Here is a 26,151-nt window from a genome sequence, read left to right on the forward strand (position 1 = left end):
GTCCTGCATTGGGCTCTCTGCTCAGCAGGGAACCTGCTTCCCCACCTCTCTCTCTGCCTGACTCTCTGCCTACTTGTGATCTGTCTGTCAAATAAATAAATAAAATCTTAAAAAAAAAAAAAAGAAAAAGAAAAAGAAAATCTGTCTACTAAATGGGCGACTCTTCACTTATTTTGTCATTGTTCTCTCTAGTATTGCATATTTGCTTTAGCATTTTTTAATGGAGCCCTGAATACGTTCTACTGTAGAGTAAGAAGATGGGCAGGACCTGATGGGGCGGGCTGAAGGTACGAGTCTAGGGAGGCCGCCATCACCCGATAAAGACGGATGCTCTTCGTTCCCTCCTCTGGTTTTTTTGGACGCTGGCTAAGACGTTTGCCTTCCGTTAGTCGAGGCCTCAAAAACACCTCCCTTGCAATTTTCTTGGTACCTTATTCCTTAGCTGAGACACGGAGGGGGCGGGGCAGAGTGGCTGTCACTCAATCTCGCCGGCCAACGAGAGGGGAGCCAGCCCCGCCTCCATCCCAGAGCTGTATTGTGCGCATGCGGACTGGGAGCCCCAGTGCCACCGCCCATCAGCTGAGAACCGTAGCAGGGGCCTCTGGGGCCCGTGGGTGCCCACGGCCAGAGGAGGAGAAGGAGGAAGCCGAGGAGGTTGGGGTAAGCGCAGCCTGGGGGGAGGGAGGGGGCCCCCAGGCCCGGTGTCCCAAAGGCGCTAAGTCCCCGCGGCTGCCGCGCCTCCTTGTTTGTGCGCGTTGTCAGGTGGCCGCCGCCTTGAGCTTTGCCGCTGTGGTCGGGAGGCGGAGGGCGGGCGCTGCTCCAGCCTCGGAGCACCGGTGCTGCCCACGCCCCCGGTCAGGCAGGCCCTGCCGGCCCCGCCGGCCCCGCGACGCCGCGCCGCGCAGCAGCCCGGCTGGGGCGCTGGCTGCGGTGCACCCGCGGGCTGCGCGTACCCGGGCGGGGCCGGCGCCGGGGCCCGCTGGGGCGGAGCTCGGGAATCCTGCTTCTGCCCGATGCGGGACACCCAAGTGACCTCTTCCTCTTTGCGACTCGTGGAGTTAGAAAACGCACTTTAAAGTTCTCTTCCCGAAAACAGGGGAACTGAAAATAGATGGCTGTAGTGAAGGAGCCCTAGCCGTTTATTCGGAGGCTAATTGTAGTTGGTTTTCTGTCTGGCTTGAAGGCAAGCTAACTTTCTTTGATTTCAGTACACGTCATTAATCATTAATTGGTTTACATAAAGACCTTTAAAAATACATAAAATATTTCAAGATACCCGCCCCCCTACCACCCACCCGGCTCCTTGTTTTTAGGTTCCTGCTTTTTAAAAATTTAGACACAAAGAAGAAAATAACATTACCTTTTGGTCAAATGCCGTATTTTTTTTCCCCTCTCAAATTTCTTGTATTTGCTTGGCTCTTGTATACATACATTACTTTTTATTTAATTCACATCAGTGTATTTTGACTATAATTTAAAACGTGCACAATCTGGAAGAAAATGATTATGAAGTGCTGTGTGTTGAGTAATGTTGCAGGTAGGCATTTCTTCTGGAGCAGCCTTAGCCTCACCCATGCAGAGACTTTTAGCAGTGTAGAGCAGTGTCTTGTGATGTGGCTGGCCTCTGTTTTGAAGGCCGCTTTGTGGAGTTTGTCTCGGACTGTGACTAATTAAGAATTATGCTCTTGTTTCATACTTGTTGTAGAAGTTAATATATTATAGTACCTCATTAATGTCTGCATCATTTTTCTTCGGTTATTTTGCTTCTGCTGCTCCAATAACATAGCCTCGTTTTGGTTAGGATATCAAACTTCAGCCAAGTGCTGGCGGTGGAAAAATAAATTATATAAAACACTGGCAGTAAGTCTGAGTAAAGTTTGTCATGATTCCATTTGACAGTTTGGTGTAGGGAAGGGTGAAAAATAATCCTTGGTATTGTGAGTAAAACCAAATAGTATAATAGTTTAATAGATGGAGATGCTGAGCTAAAGAATTCAGTTAATTTGGTTTGGGTAGAGAATGCTCACATCCCTAGAATGATCGCCTTCACACTTATGGAACATCTACCGTGCACCCAATACTGTGGATTCCACAAGGCTAACAAGGTTGTCTTGTGTTTATATGGCCGAGGTATGGATAGATAATGAGCAGTAGACCACCTAGATCATCTTAAATAGTGATTAGCACTACGATAAAGGAAGTTAGATCAACAGAGAGTGGCAGGAGTGGTAATTTCTCATTTTAGATGCAAGTAGTCACCAAAGACTTATCCAGCATGCAGTGAGACTTTGCTGGTGTCAGTCATGTGGGGATCATGGGAGAAGCCTTCTAGGGATAGGAAATGACACTCAGCAAAGCCCTAAGGCAGTAATCAGCCCAGTGCATTTAGGATCTGAAAGAAGACAGTCTTAGGATTGATAACTATTTATCCTCAGACTAGGTATGTGTTCTTAGGAAATAGGTATATTTATCCATTCGGCCTACAAATATTTATTTATTTATTAAAAAATTTTTATTTATTTATTTGACAGACAGAGATCACAAGTAGGCAGAGAGGGAGTCAGAGAGAGGAGGAAGCAGGCTCCCCGCTGAGCAGAGAGCCCGATGTGGGGCTCAATCCCAGGACCCTGGGATCACGACCTGAGCCAAAGGCAGAGGCTTTAACCCACTGAGCCACCCAGGCGCCCCTCTACAAATATTTATTAAGTACAAATATTTGTTATAGAAGCAGGTACTGAGATTAGAATAGTGCACGAAACAGACAAAACCTTGCCCTCCGGGGAGCTTACATTCTGGCGCATGGTGTGGAGGAAGTCCAGTGTTTTATGTTAGTACTCCCAAATTAGAAAGTGAAAGTATTTCTGTGGTTCTGTCCACGCTTGATTTATAGAGCATGAGATTTGTGCTTATTGGGAGTCTTGGGATTCTGCAGTGTGTCCAGTAGTGGTACCTGGGGGTAGTGTTTGACACTTAAGATTTCACAGTTCCCTTTGTTCTTTTATTTGTGCTCTATAGAAAGTCTTGAGAAGATCCTCGTGATGAGTGTTGCACTCTGATCCTCTCTTTCCTTTTTTCCATTACAGTCCATATATTTTCATAGAAAGGTAATTGTTGAGATGTCTACATAAGCACTATTTAGTAGAACTTTCTGCTGTGATGGAAATGTTCTACACAAGAGCTATATAGGCCCCTGGCCTCACATGTCATATTTGAATATTTGGTAGAGCAGGTATAGATAAAGGGTTATTGTTATTCTGAGCAATAAAACTAGGAATTCTGAATGAGCTTTCAAAAATAGTCATCAGGAGGGGCACCTGGGTGGTTCAGTCACAGTCATTAAGCATCTGTCTTCAGCTCAGGTCATGATCCCAGGGTGCTGGGATTGAGACCCACATGGGGCTCCTTGCTCAGCAGGAAGCCTGCTTTCCCTCTCTCAGTGCCCTTGCTTGTTTTTCCTCTCTCTCGCTGTATCTTTATCAAATAAACAAATAAAATCTTTTAAAAAAATGGTCATCAAGAGTCCTTTAGTGCTTGTTAGCTCTGGGCTAAGTGCTGGAGACTGATGTGGACAGCAGCTATCGGCATAACTTAGTTGATTCTAGTCTATATGCACAGATCATAAACTTTTAAGTCATTTTATAGTTAGCTGTAACTGTGGTTTATCTATTTGTGTATATGTTTTTGCAGTAAAGTTAGTCATTTGGCTCCTTTATTTCTCATATTTTATCATCTGAAGGGCCAACCATTGTTGTCTTTTAGATATCACTATTAGCAGAATAAGAGAAAAGGACTATGCTCTTCAGCTGTGTTACCTTGATCTACTCATGTAGCTATCTGTTCCTCATCCTAAGATTGGAGTCTGCAGAAAAGTGGTAAATTTTGTTTTGTTTTGTTTTAATTGAGTGGGTTCACCTGTCCTGAGTTTTTGTTATATGGTGAAGCAGTATGATTTAGTGTTTTAAAAATAAGCGCTGTAAGATGTAGTTTCAAACTTTAGCTGTTAAAATTAAGCAAGTTACTTATTCTTGTTATACCGTAGTGTTTTCATGTGAAAAATCAGAACAATAAGTGTACCCACCTCAGAGGTCTGCCGTAAGAATCGACTGAGAAAAGAAATCTAGAAGTCCTAAGCGAAATGCTTTGGAAATAAGAATTACCCATTGTTAATCCTGTTGATTTTAATGGATCTTTCTCTTCTATCATTTGCACATTTCTTTTCATTCTTCATTCAACACAGAGCTGAGGTGATAACCCGCTGTTCCGTTCCTCTAAGGAGATTCCAGCCAGTCCAGCAACAGCCCCTCTTTGGATGATGGAAGTCCAGTTATCTCAACAGCAGGAACTTTTGAGAATTTAGTTGCTTGATTAAAGGGGTGAGGAAAACTGGTGGTGTTTTAAGCCAATTGATTGATTCTCTGAAGAGGAAAAAGGGGGCCTTGGAAAAAAAACAGGGAGAAGGCTTAGGTTAGGCTCTCATGAGTTTTGAGGATTAAGGGGAGTGTTTTAATACTTTGTATGTGGAGGGAGGAGCCTCCTGAAGACAGTAAATGAGAAAGGTTTTCTCATTCTTATGTTTGTGTTGGCAGTGAGGCAGTTTTTCTAGAGCTCTAGTTAATGGGGAAAGGAAAAGGAAAGGTATCAGTGAGCCAGGAGAGAATTGCCTGTTTTTGTCAGTGGAATATTAATTGTTAATGAAAAGGAATGACCCATTGATCCATGTTGCGATATGGATGGACCTTGGCAACATGCTAAGAGAAAGAGGCTGTCACTAGAGAACACATTGTGTGATTTTATTCAGAGGAAATGTACAGAATAGACAAAGTCATGAAGACATGAAGTAGATTAGTGGGAGAGTTTGCAGAAACAGGATTGTACACTTTATTTATTTATTTATTTTTTAAAGATTTTATTTATTTATTTGACACAGAGAGAGATCACAAGTGGGCAGAGAGGCAGGCAGAGAGAGAGGAGGAAGCAGGCTCCCTGCTGAGCAGAGAGCCCGACGCGGGGCTCGATCCCAGGACCTGAGATCATGACCCGAGCTGAAGGCAGAGGCTTTAACCCACTGAGCCACCCAGGTGCCCCAGGATTGTACACTTTAAATGGGTGAATTGCATGGTTGTGAATTACATCTCAAGGTTTTATTGAAAAAAAAAAAAAGATGCCGAATTTCAAGATCTAATTGGTGGTTTGTGAGATGCATGCGATAGTGTTGGTTTCAGTCCAATCTTGTTCTGACTGGGCCACAGATCTTCAGGTGGCTGCAGGCCCAAGGCCAAGGCTATCTGCCATCTTTCTGAGGTAGTTCTGTTTGAGTTGAGATTTAGGTCTATCCGTAGGACTAGGTGAGATCTGAAGAGCCCAGAATAGGTAAATTGGACGTGTGGATCAATGAAGGATGTATGGAGAGCATCTGAAAGTTCCCAGGAATTCCATGGTGGCCAGGGACATTCCACGTTGCACCAGAGTTTCAGCTATGGAGCCAGTACTGTTCTGCCTGTCTCAGCAGTTCTACAGGTGTCCTTCCTGCCAGAACTGCCCTCTTCTCCCCTACCAGCAATCTCCAGTGGCTTCTTATTGCAACATATTAAAACTAAATCCAGCATTCAGGGCCCTCTCTTTTCCATGATCTTAGTTTTGTGTGGTAGCAGGCATGGGTGGTTTGGGAGCCCAAACCTTGGGATTGAACCCCACCTCCACACGGTAGGTAGTTGGATTACATTTATAGTTACTTCATCTTTATAAGCCGCAGTTTGCTTGTTGTTAAAACAAGGTTTAGTTGCTACTATCCCCTTTAAGGGGGAGGCTTTAAAAATTAGAATAGACGGTCTGTGTGAAATGCATTTCATTTCTCAGATGGGCAATAAATGTTGGGTCATTTCTCTCCATGTTGTCTCCTACTTTTCCCAGCCACAACTCTCCTGATCCCTAGGTAGACTAGCAACCATCTCTGCCTTCCCAAAATTCCACACTGCCAAGTACCCTGTATGCGCGTCCTGGGTCTGCCGGTCCCAGGCTTCACATCTTTGCCTTTGTCATTTTCCGTACCAGTCATACCCAGGTAGTCACATCTTCTGTTTCTGTGTCATAAATTCTTTCAAGATAAGGGCAATGGTGAAAATTTCCTTTTCCTAGCCTCTCACCTTTGTCTGGCACATGACCTTTTGCTGATTTGTGTTGCTCTTGTTTTACTCTACTAAGTTTCTCCCCCCTCCGAAGTGACAAACATGAATTGAGCAGATTCTTGTCCTGTTTGCTTGCCACTCCCTAGTGCTTCATTTCATGCTGGCCATGTAGCAGACTCTCAGTAGAGAGTCGGTTCACACATGGACTGCCTACAGCTTTGCTGCAGTCAGTGCACTCAATGAAATGTGGGTGTGGAGTTGTTGAGAGTGTGCTGTGCCCAGTCCTGTCTGCCGGGATACCCTTTCCGTCTTTCTTTCCAAACCGCGACACATGTGGTGTGGCGTGCATTGAGACCGAAAAGAGCTTCCTCTCGCTTCCTTCCTGTGGCAGTGCCCCAGCTTTGCTTCCTGTCCTCATGCGGGCTTCTGGAAGAGGAGTGTGTTCTCCTTGCTCTGTTGGTAAGGTGTGGTGAGCTTTTACGGAGCATGCCCTTTTCCCCTCACTTGTCAGCTCTGCCTCTCAAAGTTGACCTATGGTATTACAATTAGAAGACCCATCAGTCCTATGTTCCGAAGCTGTTCCTCTGTGTGTTAAATTAGATAAAGTGACATTTCTGGGGACACCCTGAACTTTGTATACCATTTAATAAATATGTAAATACCCGTTTTGTGTCAGGAATTTTTATTTTTTAAATTATTATTGTTTTTAAAGATTTTATTTATTTATTTGACAAAGATCACAAGTAGGCAGAGAGGCAGGCAGAGAGGGGTGGGGGGGAAGCAGGCTCCCTGCCGAGCAGAGAGCTCAATGCAAGGCTTAATCCCAGCACCCTGGGATCATGAGCTGAGTGGAAGGCAGAGACTTTAACCCACTGAGGCACCCAGGCACCCCATGTCAGAAATTTTTAAATGTTGGAGAAAGAAAAGATACGTCGCATGTAGACACTGCTTTATAGTTGCTGGCACTTTAGTTAAGGAGAAAAATATGTAAACAATTAAAATTATACACAAAAAAGGGACTTGGCAACTCATCCTTAGATCAAAGTTTTCAAAGGGAATGTACAACTTGAGCTTAATTTTAATTGTTTAACATGCCTGGGACTTTCAAAGGCCAGTGTTTCTGATAGCCATGAGAGTTTTACTGTTTGATGTGTCTCTTTGCCATATTTAAACTCTGTTGGGTGATAATTTGGAAAATGTAGGCCAGTAACTTTAAAAGTACAATTATGAGACTTCTGTTTTGTAGGTGACTGCTTAGAAAACTGTCCAGCCCGCCAACATCTGATGAAATTAGTGAATAAGCGAATCAGCTATGTCTTACACTCCGGGAGTTGGTGGTGACCCTGCTCTACTGGCCCAGCGTATCTCTTCTAATATCCAGAAGATCACACAATGTTGTAAGTTGACTTCACTGTTTTCAATTCTTAACTGAACTTAGAGGTTCATACTAGGACAACTCCCGGACTGAGAAAGGGAGGAGCAATCCTCTAAAAACAGATTTTAGAAGGCTAGAACTATTAAAATTAAAAATAAAAATTTTTTTTAAAAAAGGCTAGAATTTTTTAGAGTGAATGTGAAAGATAATTGCATTAGAAGAGATAATACTTTTGCATTTTTCTATAGAGTGCCATGCACATAATACACTATTTTATTAATGAAATAAAGATATAAAAGAATAGATACTTATATTTGCTTTAAAATCAGCTGGTTCTGGATGAGATTAAAGAGGCTTGTTGATTAAATGCCATAGGATTGGAACTGAGGAGTACCAAGAAGAGTTTACATTTATTAAAAATAAAGTTTTGTAGAGGGAAAAATACACAGTCCATCTTTAAGGAGCAGGGAGTAACTAATAAGGCAACTTTTTTTTTTTTTAATTTTTTTAAAATTTTTATTTATTTGACAGACAGAGATCACAAGTAGGCAGAGAGGCAGGCAGAGAGAGAGGAGGAAGCAGCCTCCCTGACAAGCAGAGAGCCCGATGCGGGGCTCGATCCCAGGACACTGTGATCATGACCTGAGCTGAAGGCAGAGGCTTTAACCCACTGAGCCACCCAGGCACCTCTAATAAGGCAACATTTTAATCCATTGAGACAGATCTAGAAGATGATTCTCAGAATTCCCACAAACTATCTGTACTACACCTGTCAAAAACTATCCTAGTAGACCAATTCCATGTAGCATTTTTTTTAGAAATTATTACTCCTTGGGATGGATAGATAGATAGATAGATAAATAGTTTAAAAGATTACTGTAGCAAATTTGATCCAAAGTAAAACCTAAAGTTTTACATTGTGTTTCCGAATCATAGCTAATCACATATGTAGATTATTTTTAGTTACCTTGTGATCAGTATTTTGCCCCTTTGGGTGTTACCTAAAGAGTTTATTTTAGGGTGTGTTAAAACAGCATTATTCTTCAGCTTACTTTGTTAAGTCTCCTGTTCTCTTTACCAGAATGGGCTAACACACTATGAAAATAAAGAATGTTTTCAGGGGACGCCTGGGTGGCTCAGTTGGTTAAGCAGCTGCCTTTGGCTCAGGTCATGATCCCAGTGTCCTGGGATCGAGTCCCACATTGGGCTCCTTGCTCCACAGGGAGCCTGCTTCTGCCTCTGCCTCTGCCTTCCACTCTGTCTGCCTGTGCTCGCTCTCACTCTCTCTCTCTCTCTCTCTCTCTCTGACAAATAAATAAATAAAATCTTTAAAAAAAAAAAAAAAAAAAAAGAATGTTTTCAGATGACCAAATCATGTTTTCTTATCTAATCATTAACTTCTGAGATGTTACTACTCTACCCAGATGATCTCAGTAAGGTGTCAGCATGTTTTGGAGGCAAAAGGAGTAAAAGTAGATTACAGATGGTTCTAAAAAAGTGCTGCTGTGCACAGTGGTATAATAATAAAAGCCAAAGAAATCAAGATTCTTTTTCTTTCTTAGAAGTAGTGCTGGTTGGCCTCAGGCTCATGTGTGAAAATTAAGAGAGGTTATAATTTTAGTTTACATGTGTGGGAAAATCAGGACCTTTGTGTAAGAAATGAGACCAGGAGGCCTTCCTCCAGAGGACAGGCAGGTCTTTGGGCTGGGAAAAGTGAATGTTAGGAATTCTGGGAAGAGGAGGAGGAATGAGGGTAGGCACTGAGATCATAGAGGCAGTAATTATCCGGTGGTATGAAAGATATACAGACTGGAGATCATGTGTGGGCTTGAACTGGAAGGAAGCAAGAGTTAACTTAAGTCATGTCCACTGAGAAAGAGATCGGTTGATCTAACCAGATGAGGAGTGATATGTTGAGCCAGAGTTGCATATTCATGACATAACTCATAACTAAGTATGTGACTTTGTTGTGTGCTTTGGGGCAGCTTTGGACTGTGGAGCGCGCTGGGTTTCTCAGCTTGTTAAGTATTTGACTCTTGATTTCAGCTCAGGTCATGATCTCGGGTTTATGAAATTGAGCCCGGCATCAGGCTCTGTGCTAGGTGTGGAGTCTGCTTGAGATTCTTTCTCTCCCTCTGCCTTTCCCTTGCTCATACATCTGCTCTCTTTCTCTCAATAAATAAAATCTTTAAAGAAAAGAAAAGAAAAAAGAATACTAGGTCTCTTCAGCCATGAGAAGCTATAGTCACCATCTTCAAATATAGAAACACTGTCTTATATAAAATATAAGAAAGGTATTCTGTATGATCATGAAGGTCTCCACAAATGAATAGAAGCAACAGTAGCCAGACTTCAGCTCTGGAAGGAAAGGGCTTTTGAATAATCCTGGTTATTCAGGGATGGAATTGCCAAGCTCAGGAGGAGTGCAGTCCCTGTTACTAAGTGATGAGTATATGGTAGTCAGATACTGTTTCTCAGGTCTGTTAGAGGTTTAAACACTAGAATAATGGTTCAGACTAAGTGACTTGTAATTAAGATATTCTCTGTTTGTTCAGCAAATAATTTATTGAGCACTTACTGCTTGCTAGTCATGGTACCAGACTCTGGAAATCCAACAGTAAGCAGGATCCCTCCGGCCCTTTTCTCATGTACTTTATAGTGTAAGAAGAAACCGATGCTTAAAAAAAATTTAATGGGGTGGGGTAACTGGGTGATGGGCATTAAAGAGGGCACATGATGTAATAAGTACTGGGTGTTATATACAACTGATGAATCACTGACCTCTATCTACCTCTGAAATTAATAATACAGTATATGCTAATTAATTAATTTAAATGAATTTTTTTAAGAAGTTAAAAAAAATGAATGACATGGTGTCCTATAATGAAAATGAGAGTAGTATGAGAGCAGGTGCCTGAGGGGGAAGCTGCCATGGCCGAGATGGTCCCCTGAGTGAGGACGAGAAGGGGCTAGGAGTGAGAAGATGTATGACAACATTTAGAAGCAACCATAGCTGGTATTAAAATCCTGAAGCAAGAAAATAGACAAGAAAGAGAAGCCTGGTGTGGCTGAAACACAGCCTGTGAGGCAGTTATGGCTGGAGATGAAATCAGGAGGTCAAACAGGCCGCCCTGAGCCGGGGAGGCTGTCGGGGAGTTTAGATTTCATTCTGAGAAGGAAGACACACAGTCAGATCTGTGCTTTGAAAAGATTGCTTTGGCTGCTGCTGCTTAGAAAGTGGACTTCAGGGAGTTTGAGGTGGGGACTCGTTGTCCATCGCACGGGTCTGGTGAGTGATGTTGGCTTGTACCAGCATGGTGGCAGTGGGGACAGAGAAAACTGATGGATGCTCTTCGGAGGCAGAGCCAGCAAGACCTGCTGATGAATGTGGGTGGATTGAGAGAGAGAAGGAAGTCCAGGGTGACTCCATGTTTTTGTAGAGCAGCCGAGTATATACTGAGGTATATACTGTAGTTTAGAAACAGAATTTTTTTGACGAAGTAAAGTTTGAAATGTCTTTTTTTTTTTTAATTAACATATAATGTATTATTAGCCCCAGAGGTACAGGTCTGTGAATCGTCAGGCTTACATACTTCACAGCACTCACCATAGCACATACCCTCCCCAATGTTGAGATATCTTTTAAACTCCTAATTAGAGATGTCAGACATCTAGTTTAGATTTATGAATTTGGAGATCAGAGTGTCATCAGAGGATAAGTAGTATTTGAAACCATGGGTCTAAAATAATAACAAAGGAGTAGGAGCAGAGAGCAGGAGCGTTAAAAATGTAGAAGTCAGGAAGGCAGGGAGAAGGCATGAAGAATCAGAGTGACTGGGGAGGTAAGAAGAAAATCAGGATCTGGTGGATTTCCAGAAATCAGAAAAAGTGTTTCAGGACTGAGTGAGCCATCATCTGTGTCTCATGCTGCCAAGAGACTAAAAAGCAGAGAATTGGTTAGGGCAGACTGGTTGCTTGGAAAGGAATGGTCTCAGGGACGCCTGGGTGGCTCAGTCAGTTAAGCGTCTGCCTTTGGCTCAGGTCATGATCCCAGAATCCTACTTTAGCAGGGATCCTGCTTCTCCCTCTGCCTGCCACTCCCCCTGCTGTTACTGCTCTCTCGATCTCTGTCAAATAAAATCTGAAAGAAAGTAGAAAGGAAGAAAGATCTCATATTCATGTCTGAGTGTGATGGAGAAAAGGAGGGAGAAGAACTGATCCTTTTTCAACTAAAGAACTTTCCTAGACTCCTACTCCCCTCTGCTTGTATCATTGAGCAGAGCTTATGTATAGTGACCTGGCTACACCTAGCTGCTGGGAAGGCTGGATTGCACTATGCTTACTGAAATGGGGCTTGCTCCATTTAAGAAGGGGAAGAAATTCAGTATTTAGGAGGCAATTGGAGGATTCTACCATTGAAGTAGAAAGAGGGTCTAAGAAGAGGCTGCTTTTTTCTGCTACATAAGAGAGAGTCTACCGAGAGTACAATTGGGAAAGAAAGGTCTCTGAAGATGAGAGGGGGAGGGGAATGTGTCACCAGTGTCCGGTTTGCGTTTCGTTCACTGTACAGAGCCCAGGCAGAGTATGGCATGAATGTAAATGTGGTGGGCAAAGATGGGAGGTTCCGTCTGGGTGGCCTGGTTTTAAATGAAGTAGGAGCCAAAGGCATTAGGCAGAGAAGAGCTGGAAGGCTATGGGAAGTTTATGGAAAGGAGAAAGTGATTAGTTACAGATTTGACAATGGAAAGGATTGACATACCTTGGAATGAAGGGTTGTTTCACATGTTGAGTATTCACTTGAGATTTGGGATCATGAATTTAGTGAAACCAATCATCATTTTGTATTTTTTCTAATTCTGAGAGTCAGTGTCTGAATGAAGGGAAGTTTAGATGAGGTAGAGTTTGTTAGTGTTAAAGATCTAACCTACCCCGTGTGCATCACTGAATCAGATATGAAGAAATCACGTGGAAGTGAAAGGCAGAAGTGTGAAATTTCAGTTCATTTTTTTCCCATCTGGTAGTGCTAATAATACTGGATGTGATTGAATAAGATGGTACTTTGCACCACATTTAGGTGTTTCTCTTCACACTACATTTGCATCTCTTAAATTTGTGTCCAGACAAATTATCTAGTTGCACAAAAGAAATCTTAGAAGAAGATGCTGTAAGTAGGGTAATACCCTTGTTAGAATATGTGCACCTGTTCAACTAAAGCTAACGTCTTCCTAAATACTGCAGTGGGAGGAGAAGTTTATTTTGATATTACTTTTGATTGAGATCAGGGAAAACTTGTAAACTATTAATTTTTATGGCTCAGTTTATACCAAAAAAGAAAATAGCAATCAAAAAGATTTTTGATTCTGGGAGGGACCCAAGAATAACATTTATTAAGATTGGAATTTTTTCTTTAACTAGTACTATATCCTGAAAGTTCTGTTTTGCAAAGAGTAGAACAGATGAAACAAGATATTTTTAACTTTTTTTTGTCTTAAGATACTTTTTGTTAAAAATATCTGTAATCTTACCAATTTTCTTTACTAGTGAATTACTTAAATCATATTACAATAATGTAATTTATATAAAAATATTTAAAGTGTAAATTCATAAATATAAAATAGATAGAAATAGATTATATTAACGTTAACTTTTTAAGAATGACTAATAAGTGTAACAGATTAGAACTTTATTAGGGATTTCTCTAGAGCATTTAAAATAATTAAGAAAATACATATTTTTGTCTTAATGTAACTATTTATTTGAAAATTTTCCTGAATATGGAATTTTATTGACAGGGTGGTAGGGGTGGAGGTGGAAGCAATGAGGAAAGTTATTTAGATCTCAATGTGATCCTGATGAAGAAAATATTTTTACCCTGTGAGAGAAAGTGTTTTGTTGTTGACTCTGTCACAGAGTCAGCAAGGTATTTGTGCCCCAGCTGCTCCATCCTTTGCCTGTGGCACAGACACTGTTCCGTTGATGGCCCCACCATGGCATCCAGTCTTTCTCAATCCAGTGCTGCAGGCAACCATTCCCAATAGACAGGAGTTGGCATGTCAATAAAACGATTTGTTATCCCAGGTCTAGAAGATGATCATGCATCAAAAGAAATGCTTGGACTTAATGCTCAAGCTTTGGCTTGAGATATTTACAAGTAACATTTTTATTAGTAGTATTTGGAGATGAGATGTACACCCAGTTACCCCTTATCACTTGTCTGTATTTTCTTTGACACAAACTCCTACCAGTGATGGGTAGCGTAAGGATGAACCAGCCTTTATGGGTGGAAATGGCTGAGCCCATTACATAAGGTAAAGCAGAGTAGGATATTTTCACTGGTACCATTCATCCTTGTGCAAGCAAACAACCAAACCCAGAAAAATGTACTCATTTTCGAATAAATGATATTATTTATCTCCTGTAGATTATTTCAACACAGACTTGTTTAGAGTTGCAAAAACACACAGAAGTAACTCATGTTTTTGAAAGCAGAATAAATTATTGAAATCCATCACATAACTGAACATTTTTTTTAATCTTTAAAAAATAGAGCTATAATATATAGAGAGAGTAGTACACCAGTTATTAATGTATAACTCAATAAATTGTTACAACACCACATATACCAAGAAGAACATTACCAGTACGCTGAAGCCCTTCTCATATTTTACCCGCCCCATACTCTGTAAAGGTAAACCTCTAACGTGAATGACTGATAGTCCCAATTTCTTAACTTTAGTAGAGTCATGTATTAGGTTTCATGCTGGACTTCTTTCTACCGTTATATTTGTACTGTTCACCATGTTGTGGCGTGTAGCTGTAGGTCATATGTTTTCATTATTGCATAGTATTCCATATTCAACCAGACCACAAGCTGTTTATTCTTTCTGTTGTTTATGTACATTTAGAATGTCTCTGTCTTTTTTATTTTCTTTTTTGCTATTATGAGCAATGCTTAACATTTTTACATGTTCTTTTGTCTGACTTACGTGCCTAAGAGTACGGTTACAGGATGCATGGACGTTTAGTTGTAGTTAGTAGTTACCTAAAGTCATCATACCAGGTAATACTCCACCAGCCAGAGTATCAGAGTTCATTTTTCTCCAAATCCTTGTCAGCATTTGGCCTTTACAGTCTTAAATTTCACCCCTTTAGACATAGTTCTATCTCATTGTGATTTATATTGCAATTCCCTGATTAGAATCAGACTTTTTAGAACGTCGCTGAGGTAGGAAAATCGGCGAGACGATAGGAAAGATTTCTAATTAAGCAAGCTCTCTGTGAGTGCATACACACTTCCTGAAATCAGATCCTGGTAGCAGTATGACCTTGAGTAAGCTCTTTCATTCCCAGGACGTGATTTTCTTACATATATTTTCTCTGGGCTGGATTATGGCCTCTTTCAACTTTAACAAGCTATAATTGTGACCAAAGTTTTAAAGAATCTTAAAAGCTCTTCCAGCAGATGCAGGATTGTTCTCTTTGTTATTAAGAGACAAATTGCCATATCTAGATTCATAACACATACTTTTAAAATTCTGTAATTGAAATAGTCTTCACAAGACCAGCTAGAGTTCCGCGAAGACTTGTGTATTATTTCTAAGTATTAGAAGATGGGAGAGTTGCAGTCACAAAGGGTTCTGGTGTGAATTGTTTCTGCATTAATTAATTGTTTCTGCATGAATTGAAGGAAACATGAGTAGAAATATCAACAGTCGGCCATGAAACATAGTCATCAGTGGGGTGTCTGGGTGGCTCAGGTGGTTAAGTGTCTGCCTTTGGCTCAGCTCATGATCCAGGGGTCCTGAGATGGAGTCCCGAGTCCCATATCAGACTCCCTCTTCCTGCTGCTCCCCCTACCTGTGCGCTCTCCCTCTCTCTCTCTGACGAATAAATAAATACAATCTTTAAAAAGAAAGAAAGAAAGAAAGAAAGAAACCTAGTCATTGAAATAAAATCTTCCCACGGGTACACATAATAAGTCTTACCAATGTTAATAAGAATTCTGGCATTTGAGTATTTTTTAAAAAGAATAATCTGAAAGAGAAAGAGAATGGCTACAAGTTAGCCTATGGGAAATGACAAATTAGATCTATCGGTAACATAAAATACTACTCAGCTGCATTTATGAGTGTAGAAGTTTTCTGCTAAAATATGCATAACATGTCATATGTGCATGTGTGTTCATTCCAGAGGGTTCAGGAGAGCAGAACCTTCTAGGGGGGCATAAAATGTGTAAACTTAAACCCATGTTGTAAAGATGAAGAGAAGGTGAATGGAAAATGTTTATGCTGAATCTTCACTGTTTCATTTCTGTCATTTATTTCCTGTGGATTATTTCAACACAGACTTGTTTAGAGTTGCAAAAATATTGCTGGTTTCTTTGTGTTGTGATGAGTTCTCATTCTGTATGGGTCCTTTCCTTATTTATTAAAAAGGATCAGTGCTTGCCTTTTGTCCTCATGAGGTTCCTAGGACTTTGAGATGAAATATAAAATCTATATAAATGTGTGAGTCCTTTTGTTACTTTTGAGAATGAATACAGTTCTTTTCATTGTAGTCTGGTGAAGGGGTCCCTTGTTTTTGCCTCTCAACACATGACTAAACAAAAGGGAAGCAATACCATCAACTTCTCTTTTTTGGTGTCAGGGCCAACTTTTCTTTAAAAAAAAAAAAGCTCCAGTCCTGAGAAGTTAATAAATTTACTGGAACTGTATATTTACCCAGGAATTAGGGATGTGTCTTTTTTTCTTGGGGAGGAGTCTCTGTGGGTTTTGGTGGATGTAAAGGTGGTTTATAGAGGAAAAAGAGATGAAAACTTGTCCCTCCCCCCAATGCTATTTGATATAGCTATCTTTAACATCACTCATCTGAAAATATTTGGTTGGATCTTTTCCCCTGAGCAGAAAAACTTAGTACCTTTGCTCTCTCATTGCTGTAATTTTCTTCATGGCTAGGGTGTTGACACAGCGTAGAGACAGGTGTCAGAATTAGTGCCTTCTCCAAGAGATTTTTAACAGAGAGCGACAATTTTTTTTTCCTCTCTGATGGCTTTTCCTACATGACCAAACATGAGTGCTGTTTATGACAGAATGTGAATCTGATGGCTACAGAAGTGTTTGCATATAATTATATTCTTTCTTTTTTTTTATGAAAACAAAATCATACTATACATTTCTTTTCCTGCTTGCTTCTTTTGGTCTTCTCTGTTGGCCAAATAATTTTCCATTATATGAGTGTGTCACACATCATTTAACCAAACCTTTATTAATGGACATTTTGTCCTAAGATTGTATGTTTAAAAGTTGGGGAACTTACCATTTATGCTGTCTCCACACATGAATCCTCCTGCATTCCCTGTAGGTAAGGTATGATGCTGATTATATGATAAAATCCTCATGTATGTTTCCCCACCCATGTTATGTAAAAACATTTTAATTATTATTGTATTTTTTCACTATAAATATATTCAGTGTGCTTAGTACTTATATGTCACAGAGTAGCTTCTCTTTTATTAAAATGAAGTTTGTGGTTGGTTGTGTAACGACCTCTCAACGGTCCCGGGGTGCTGCCTATCTGTACATTTTAGTTGGTTCAGTGTTGATGTGGGAGTCAGACAGCAGATGCTAGGCTAGGTTGTTTAGTTTGGGTTTCCTGTAATAATTATGACAATACTTGTCCTCCTCTCTTTGACTCTTTTATGTTGTTTTTCACCAGTTCCTGAGCAATATTTTCCATTAAAGAGTAATTGCCACTTATACTCATTCCAAACTGGATTTTTTTTTTAAAGCAGGTATTAATTGATTTGCCTGTTAATTTATTTGGATGAACCTATAAGTCTTACAAAATAGTGTTCTGTAGGTTTTGGTGCATTTATTTTGCCAGTCTTTTCTTGTTGTAGTGTCATTATCTTGGTCATTATTTGAAGAAACCATTGTTGGGGTAGCCTGTCACTGATACTGAGTATGGCCAGCTACTTCTCTGGGATAGCTTAGCCGTTACCCCTTTTAAAGCCAAGGGCATGCCCACAGTCATGAACAAGATTCCTTCCTAGCATGTGGACTGTTATTTTCTTAGTGAGGACTGTGAAAACTGTTAGCTAAAAATCCAGCTGACGCCTGCTTATTTGTGAATACCCAGAGCACTGTCTTGCTGTTGGGGCTTGGGGGGAGAGCTGGGCAGGGTGGTGGAAATACATCCAGTGATTTGAGTTATACAGTATTGCCAGTATACTCTGCCTGATTCAGAAGTCTCTAGAAGATGTGTAAAGTTAGTATCTTTTAACTAAAGTTAGTATCTTTTAACTACAGGCATACCTTGGAGATATTGTGGGTTTGGTTGCAGACCAATAAAGTAAGTTAAATTTTCAGTTTCCCAGTGCATATAGTTATATTTGTATTATATTATAGCCTGTTAAATGTACAGTAGCTTTATGTTTAAAGAAACAATGGACATGCTTTAACTAAAAAAATACTTTATTGCTAAACCATGTGGACCATCATATGAGCTTTTAGGGAGTCATAATCTTTTGGCTCCTGGTGGGTATCACCTCAGTGTTGATACCTGCTGACTGAGCAGTGCGGTGGTTGCTGAAGGTGCAAGAGGCTGTGGCAATTTCTTAAAAGTAGACAGCAGTGAAGTTTACTGCATCAGTTGCCTCTTCCCTTTGTGAACAATTTCTCTGTAGCATGGGATGATATTTCACAGCATTTTACCCACAGCTGAACTAATTTAAAAATTGGAGTCAATCCTCTAAAACCCTGCCCAGCTAAGTTGATGTGATGTTCTAAGACTTCTGTTGTCATTTCAATAGTCTTTACAGCAGCTTTATCAGGAGTAGATTCCATCTCAAGAAACCAGCTTCTTCGGGAAGCAGCTTCTCAGCCACTAATGTCTGATGGAATTGCAACAATTCAGTCACATCTTCAGGCTCCACTTTTAATTGTAGTTCTCTTGGTCTGTCTGCCACATCTGCAGTTTCCTCCTAAGCTGGAGTCTTGAGCCTCTCAGAGTCATCCATAATGGTTAGAATTGACTTCTTCCCAGCTGCTGTGCATATTGACGTTTTGCCTTTTTATGAATCATAAATGTTCTTTTTTTTTTTTTAAAGATTTTATTTATTTATCAGAGAGAGAGAGGGAGAGAGCGAGCACAGGCAGACAGAACGGCAAGAGCAAGGAGCCTGATGTGGGACTCGATCCCAGGACGCTGGGATCATGACCTGAGCCGAAGGCAGCTGCTTAACCAACTGAGCCACCCAGGCGTCCCTGAATCATAAATGTTCTTAATGGCCTCTAGAATGGTAACTCTTTTCCACAAATTTTAAATTTACTTTTCCCAGACCCATGAGAGGAGTCACTAGTGGGGACAGCTATAGCCTTATGAAGTGTGTTTCTTAAATAAGACTTGAAAGTTGAAATGACTCCCATTGACTGCAGAGTGGATATTGTGTTAGCAAGCGTGAAAACAGAGTTAATCTTGTTAAACATCTCCATCAGAGTCCTTGGGTGACCAGATGCATTGTCAGTGAGCAATAATATGTTTTGAAGATTTTATTGATTTGAGAGAGAGAGAGTGCACAATGGGGAGAGGGAAGGAGCAGAGGGAGGTGGACAAATAGACTCTACCTAACATGGGGCTTGATCTCATGACCCTGAGATCATGACTTGAGCTGAAATCAAGCGTCAGAGGCTTAGCGGACTGAGCCACCCAGGCACCCCCAATAAGCAGTAATACTCTGAAAGGAATCTTTTTTCTGAAGAGTAGGTCTCAACAGTGGGCTTAAGATATTCAGTAAACCATGTTGTAAACAGATGAGGTATCATGCAGCCTTCGTTTTTCATCTTTGGAGCCCAGGAAGCGTAGATTTAGCATGATTCTTAAAGGCCCTGGGATTTTTGGAATGGTAAATGAGCACTTGCTTCAACTAAAAGTCATTAGCTATCTCGGCTTATAACAAGAGAGCCAGCCTGTCTCTTGGAGCTTTGGAGCCAGGCATGGACTTCTGTCAAGCTATGAAAGTCCTAGATGGCATCTTCTTCCAAGATAAGACTGTTTCATCTCCATGGAAAATCTGTTGTTTAGTTTGGCCACCTTCATTATCTTAGCTAGATCTTCTGGGGGAAGAATGTTCTAGTGGGGAATAACAAGAACAAGGGCCCTGCAGTAGGAGCAGGACTAGGGGACTGATGAGGAGGCCAGCGTGCACAGAGAAGGGAGAGTTGGAGCTGTGGTTGGATTGGTGAGGCCTTGTGGGCCACTGTAAGGAGTTGGACTTTTCATTCCAGGTAGAACGAAGGTTTTGAGCATTTAAATAAATGGAGTGTGGAAACAGATCTGAGAATTTATCACACAGTCAGCATCATACTTTATTTGATCTGTGTAGAGCTCAGAGGAATGCATTTGTGGAGTCAGCATAAGTTGTGAGTTCCCCAACTTTTAAACACATAGTCTTAGGATAAAATGTCCATGAATAGAGGTTAGATTAAATGCTGCACAGCACACGGATCTAATAGAGGAGGCACAGTGTTGGGCTCAAGCAGAGTTCTGGGTTTGTCAAGTGGTTAAGGTAAATGGAGGGAGGGGATGGAGGGGACATGTGCTAGAGAGTGAATATGATGATTGCCCAGAGTTTGGGTTCGGTGAGGAGATGATTGAAGACATGGAGGACAGGGAGGCTGTGTGAGTGACAGTGGCTAAATGACAGGACCAAAGGATGGAAGGTTCTGGTAGGTCAGAGGCCTGTTGTTGGAACCAAGGGCCCAGTGGCAGTGAGCATGACATACTGGAGGTGGTGGGTTATAAATAGGGTGCATGAGAGGAAGGTGATGGAAAAGTTAGTTACTGGCACTGAGCGAGCATTTGATAGGATCTTGAAGAGTGTGACTAAGGTGGGATGGAGGACCAGATCTTTGGGGCGGAGCATGCAAAGAACTGAGGCCAGGCTGGTGGAAGGATCATCAACATGTATGTTGATATCACAGAGATCTGAGGCAGGAGTCAAGCGCTACATCAGCAGGTGAGGGGGCGTGGCCGAGGAACATGAAGTGATGTCAGCTGTAATGGGTAGTGGTGACAGGGTCCTCGAGGTTTTTTGTATGTCCATTCTTTCTTGTACTCCTTGTCACTAGTCTTCCCTTCTGAATTTGCCTTTCTCTTTCTTTCCTGAGTTCAAGTTTCTACTTCCCTAGGGCCTACTATCTAGCCATCTCATCTATGAGTTCTTTTGTGCCCTAGCTTTAAAATTGCAATTGTCTCATTGGGTTTAAAAAAAAAACTGTGGTGCTATTTTGGGCTATAATTTTTACCCTCTCCGCATTGTGATCACATTTTTTTCCTGCTGTGTTTTCTCGAAGGGAATTTTGCCATTCTTTTCCACAATTGTTATGGTCTTTTTTTGTGGTAGCTGTATCTGTTCTTGTTACGTTATTCAACAGAATGAGTTTGGTTTTCCTGGCAGGGGAGTCCTGTGAGGAGACGAGTGCTGAGTCACTCCGCTCAGGTGCTCATTTCTCTCTGTCTTGTCCTGAGGCCCTGTTTCTGTCCCCCCTCTGCCTCTCAAAACCCAGTCTTGTGTGGAAGGTCCTCCCCTTCCAGTCCTTGTAGCCCTGCATCACTCTCTTGGTCCCAAGACATACAGCTACCTTTCTATAAGGCATCTGCGTGCTCTTAGGGAAAGATGGTACTTTTAGAAGTCAGCAGTCTAGGGGTCCTGAGCATGGCCCCACGTCCTTCTTCCTCCTTCCCCAAGAGGGTGTCCAGTTCCTTTGCTGCCCACATCTTCATCTTGGAGCTCTGCCTCCCTTCTACCGCTCTGCATCCCCCTTACTCCCCACCTTACCCATACAGCTTCCCACTCAGGAGCTGCTCTTTTCTGTTGCTTTTGACCACATGTATATGTTTTTTAGACGTTTTTATTGTCCTCATTTCTCTGAAAACAAAACTTCTGTGGGTTTTCTCCCCCTCCCCCACTTTGTTCTCCGTGACTTCAGGAGGGAAGATTCAGAAACAGACTTATACCATGTCACTGTAGACTTATACCATGTCACTGAACAGAAATCTATGTTCAATCCATTTTAGTTAGTGACATCTGAGTAGCAGTGTCTTGGTAGACGGAACTGATCAGAAATTAGGAGTGAGGTGGCAGTTTGGAAATTGCTGCCATAGAAACTGGAGGTGAACTTCATGACATAGCTAACAACACTCGGGGGCTTTTGGAGCAGAAAGAGAATGAATGGGCCGTTCTGTGGGTGACAGGAGGGCAGCTTGTCAAGAAGGTGTGCCAAGAGGACCAGGAAGGCTGGATTGCTGGAGGGGCAGGGCTTGACCACTGGGGAGTCCTTGCCTGGGTTTGCTGCTCAAACAAATCACCTTCTCAAGGGGCTGCATCTGCCTCCAGGCCTTCATTACTTCTAAGTCTAGACTCCCTCAGAGCAGTAGGTAAACTGAGTAGATCCATGTGATAAAATGGTAGCACTGAATATCTTTGCTAAGAGAGTTTGTAATGCTCCAGCCATCTTAGATGTCCAGAGTACAGTTTACATACAGTTTTCAAATGGCTTGCAATTTTTACGAACCATGCCCTCAGATTTAACTCTTTATGAATCTACAGTAGTTTTAAAATACCCTGCTTTTCCATTTTGTTCATCTGTATGCCTTCCTGCCTTTGAAATATCTGGGAAGAAAACCAATGAGAAACTTAAAAAGAAATGTGTTCAGTGTTTGAGACCACTTTGTGGAAGAGGCTGCGCATGCAGGCATGCTGGTTAGTTCTGGAAGGAGAGCTTGGCGAACCAGTGGGCTTGGCCTCTGGAGGCGCAGACTCTCTTGTGGAGCCTCAGCTCAAGACTCTCCTTTAGAAGATCTTTTATCTTGCTCTTACCCCTTTTCCTCTCCACAGTTTGCTTCAGTTCTTTTACCCACAAAGAAGATAAGCTGCCCAGCCAAGTCACAAGACAGAGCATGAGATAGGGAGCATATTGGAAAAATGCCCATAATTATTTTAGTAGCTGTCTTTCAGATTCTCTGGGGGGTTTTCCCCAGCTAGTGCTTTTTTAGAATTATAATACACTTTTCTTGGTTTTTCTTGATCTATGATATCGCCCAATTTCACTTGATTTTTTTTTCTTAGCACCTTTTTATATTGATACTTCTTTTCAACTCGCTAATTTTTTTAATGATGTATTATACTGTGCATCTTGTACACTGTAATGAACCTAACCTAATGGTTCTACTTCGAATTATGGTAAACCGACCAGTAACAGTACCTTTTATTCTTTTTTTTTTTTTAAAGATTTTATTTATTTATTTGACAGAGAGAGATCACAAGTAGGCAGAGAGGCAGGCAGAGAGAGAGAGAGGAGGAAGCAGGCTCCCTGCTGAGTACAGAGCCCGATGCGGGACTCGATCCCAGAATCCCGAGATCATGACCTGAGCGGAAGGCAGCGGCTTAACCCACTGAGCCACCCAGGCGCCCCATAGTACCTTTTATTCTTAAAGAGTTCTATGCCATTTCAAAATGTTTTTCATAGCTATTATCTCCTGTAATACTCCAAATCATTCTTTAAAATGAGTAGAGGGATTGATTGGTAGATGAGAAAAGAGGGGAGGCTAAAATGGAATTTGTTTCTTTCCATGTTTCATTGTTTTCTAGTTCAGTTTCAGATCTATCATTGGTAAGTAACTGCTAGATATTTGTCAGTGTTAGCAACAGCTAACTCTTCGTGTGTTGGATGATAGAATATAACTGTTCTGTGTCAGCTGATATTTATCTTCATCTCTGCAGTTCTTGTAACTGTATCGGAGATTATGAAGTTTCAGTGCATGGCTCACCTTAGTTAGTTAGCTAAGATACGTTAATAAGAATACTCTTTGGGGCCTCTGGGGGTGGGGGGTGCAGTCCCTTAAGTGCCTGACTCTTGATTTTGGCTCAGGTCCTGATCTCATGGTCGTGAGTTGGAGCCCCAGGTCAGGTTCTGCCATGAGCTAGGAGCCTGCTTAAGGTTCTCTCTCAGCATCCCCTCTCTGCTCGTTCACATGTTCGCTCTCTCTTTAAAAAAAAAAAAAAAAAATGTATATTCTTATTGTTCATTTCTGACTTTCAGGAGAAAGACATTAACTGCTTCACACCATTAGCTCCCATTTATTAAACTCTTTCTTACAATTTCCAGTATAAGGTGTTTCCATACACTGTTCTCAGTTGAAATTCATAACTGAAAAAGAGGTGATTTTCTCTCCATTTGACTGCTGAGGCAGTTAGAGCTTGGAGAGATTACATGAGTTGCCAGGGGTCAGCAGCTAGGAAGAAGTGAGGTCAGGTTTCCGCTTCGTCAGGCTGTCTGGCTACAAGGCTGCTTTTGCTGGTCTGCACATTTATACTGTATAATGTGCCTGACACTGAGTCCGAGTCTCAAATTCACCTGCCCAGGGGCTTTCCTAACTATTATTTTGTTTTCTTTGATTGGTTATTACAATTCTGAGTTATTTTGGGGGTTGAGCAGCAGAGATGTTTAGTGCTTAGAAAATAGCCATATTCTGTTCTGTTTTTTGGAGATAATTCTTGGAAGGTTCTGTGTGCCTGGTAGGGCTGGCCCAGGTGCTGCAGCCTGCTGGCCACTCTTCCCAGTCAGATCTCATCCTCCTCATACCCACAGTGAACTGTGACAGGCCGCAACATCACATAGCCCCTCCCTGTACCAACTTACGCCTACCTACAATTTTTAGGGCAAAAAAATAGTTTGCCATGTAGCATTTTTCCCTTAAGGAATCCACTAGATGGCAGCAGACCCACGTGCACTAGAACGGGTCTTTGAGCACTGGAAAGGGGACTGCTTGGTTTTTGAGAAAGTAATAATGCACCAATTGGGATGTGTAGGAAATAGTGTTCTCTTTATATTATGAAAAAATGTGATGTATTCTTTAAAGTCATCTCTCTAGAAATATAATGGTGCAAATAGTTCAAAATTGCAGGTAATGTAAAAACAATTTGTTCATTGTATTTGTTCACTGAACTTAATCCTACCTCCATTTAGTAGGTGAATTTTTCTTCAAGACACTTTATGGTTGTGCAAAGAATTTGTTCCTTAATTTTCATATTTCATGAGTATTTTCTTTAAAGTTAAGCATATGCCAATTAGAATTGAATACGACTATCCTATAAACTTACAATATCCCAGACTAGATAATGAAGTGAAGCCATAAAGAACCTGACTTGGGAGAAACCAGGAATGCTTACCAGCTTTTTCACATCACCAGTCTGCTTGTCATCTGCATAGAGACCTATTTTGTGACTCCCTTTCTGTAAGCTCATCTCTCCTCAGCATTTTTTAATATGGTTAACTTGGGTATGGCAAAAGATGCTCCGGACCACTATCCTACTGTTTTTATCTGCCAGAAGAAAAAGAACTAAGAGATAGTGAAAAATTGGAGAGTAATAAAATAATAGAGGGGTAACAATACAACAGTTACTTTACAAAAATGTTTAGCCAATAGACAAAAGGTAACTGTAATTCTGTTTCTAAATCAAGGTGAAAAGAGCAGCATTTGAAATAACCTATCAGGTTGGTGAAAAATTTGCGGCATTGTTAAATATTGTACCACAAAGGCTTAGTAACATAGTGAGTACTTCATACCCTGGAGTAACACTGAGTCGGAGTATGTGAATACAAAGTTTTAGTAATTTTGACTAATTTAGGACAGGGTTTGGCCAACTTTTTCTGTAAAGAGCCAGGTAGTAAATATTTTAGGCTTTGTGGTCACATCTCGTCTCTTGCATATTCTTTTTTGTTCTTTTTTGGTTTTTTTCCCCCCTTAATTCTTTAAAAATGTAACAACCATTTTTAGCTGGAAGGCTATACAAGATGTGCCACAATTTGCTGACCCTCTTGTAAAAGGGTAATATCAGTCACGTAAAATCATGTCTCTGCTAGTTTGTAAGATCTGAAGAAAGGACAGGCATTTCTTTCCTGATCAGTTTCAACCCGACTCAAGGATCCCTGTGATCCACTGGTGGGCCATGAAACTTACAGCTCAGTTCTTTAGTCCAAGTTAGCATACACTTATTTGTCTCTTTTTTGCCTTGGCAGACATATACTTAGATAATGAAATAATCCTTTAAAAATTCTGTTCCTGGGGTGCCTGGGATGTTCAGAAGGTTAAGCATCTGCCTTCTGCTCAGGTCGTGATCCCAGGGTCCTGGGACCCAGCCACATTGGGCTCCCAGCTCAGCATGGAGTCTGCTTCTCCCTCTTCCTCTGCCCCTGCTTGTCCTCTCTCTGTCTCACTCTTTCTCAAATAAATAAATTAAATCTTTAAAAAAATACATAAATAAATACTTTCAGCCCTTGTAGTACACTGAAAAATATTGGTTTGAAAACTCAGAAATCTACATTTTTTATCCTAGTTCTTCTACTAAGTAACTGATTTCTTGGATAAGTCAGTTATTCAGTCTGGTTCTCAACTTTTTGTTTATAAAAATAGGATCGAATGAATGCCATATGATATTTCTTTTAAACTTGATTCAGTAATTTCAGATTTATATTTTCATAGGCCCTTTATCAGATACCTTTATTTGAGCCACAAGTTTAGAGCTATAGAAATTAAAGGACCACAGTTGAATCAGTGTTGATGTACAAAACCTTTCCCACTGTGCCAGAT

The 26,151-nt window shown here is 41.1% G+C and overlaps 1 protein-coding gene across 2 annotated transcripts in view; it reads left to right on the forward strand.

The window, feature by feature from the left end:
* The first annotated feature begins 519 nt into the window (after nucleotides 1-519).
* Nucleotides 520-26,151, forward strand: part of STX7 (syntaxin 7) — a 46,183-nt gene continuing 20,551 nt past the window's right edge. The window contains exons 1-3 of one of the 2 annotated variants that reach the window (XM_059177525.1): nucleotides 560-660; nucleotides 3,760-3,872; nucleotides 7,372-7,522. In XM_059177525.1, the coding sequence (XP_059033508.1) occupies nucleotides 7,438-7,522 (85 nt within the window). In that variant the 5' untranslated portion in view covers nucleotides 560-660; nucleotides 3,760-3,872; nucleotides 7,372-7,437. Of the gene's footprint in view, nucleotides 661-3,759; nucleotides 3,873-7,371; nucleotides 7,523-26,151 lie in introns of both variants that reach the window. The other variant, XM_059177526.1, reaches the window with a different exon arrangement.

This window comes from Mustela lutreola, chromosome 6 (assembly GCF_030435805.1).
Source record: "Mustela lutreola isolate mMusLut2 chromosome 6, mMusLut2.pri, whole genome shotgun sequence".
In the NCBI taxonomy this organism is placed as follows: domain Eukaryota; kingdom Metazoa; phylum Chordata; class Mammalia; order Carnivora; family Mustelidae; genus Mustela; species Mustela lutreola.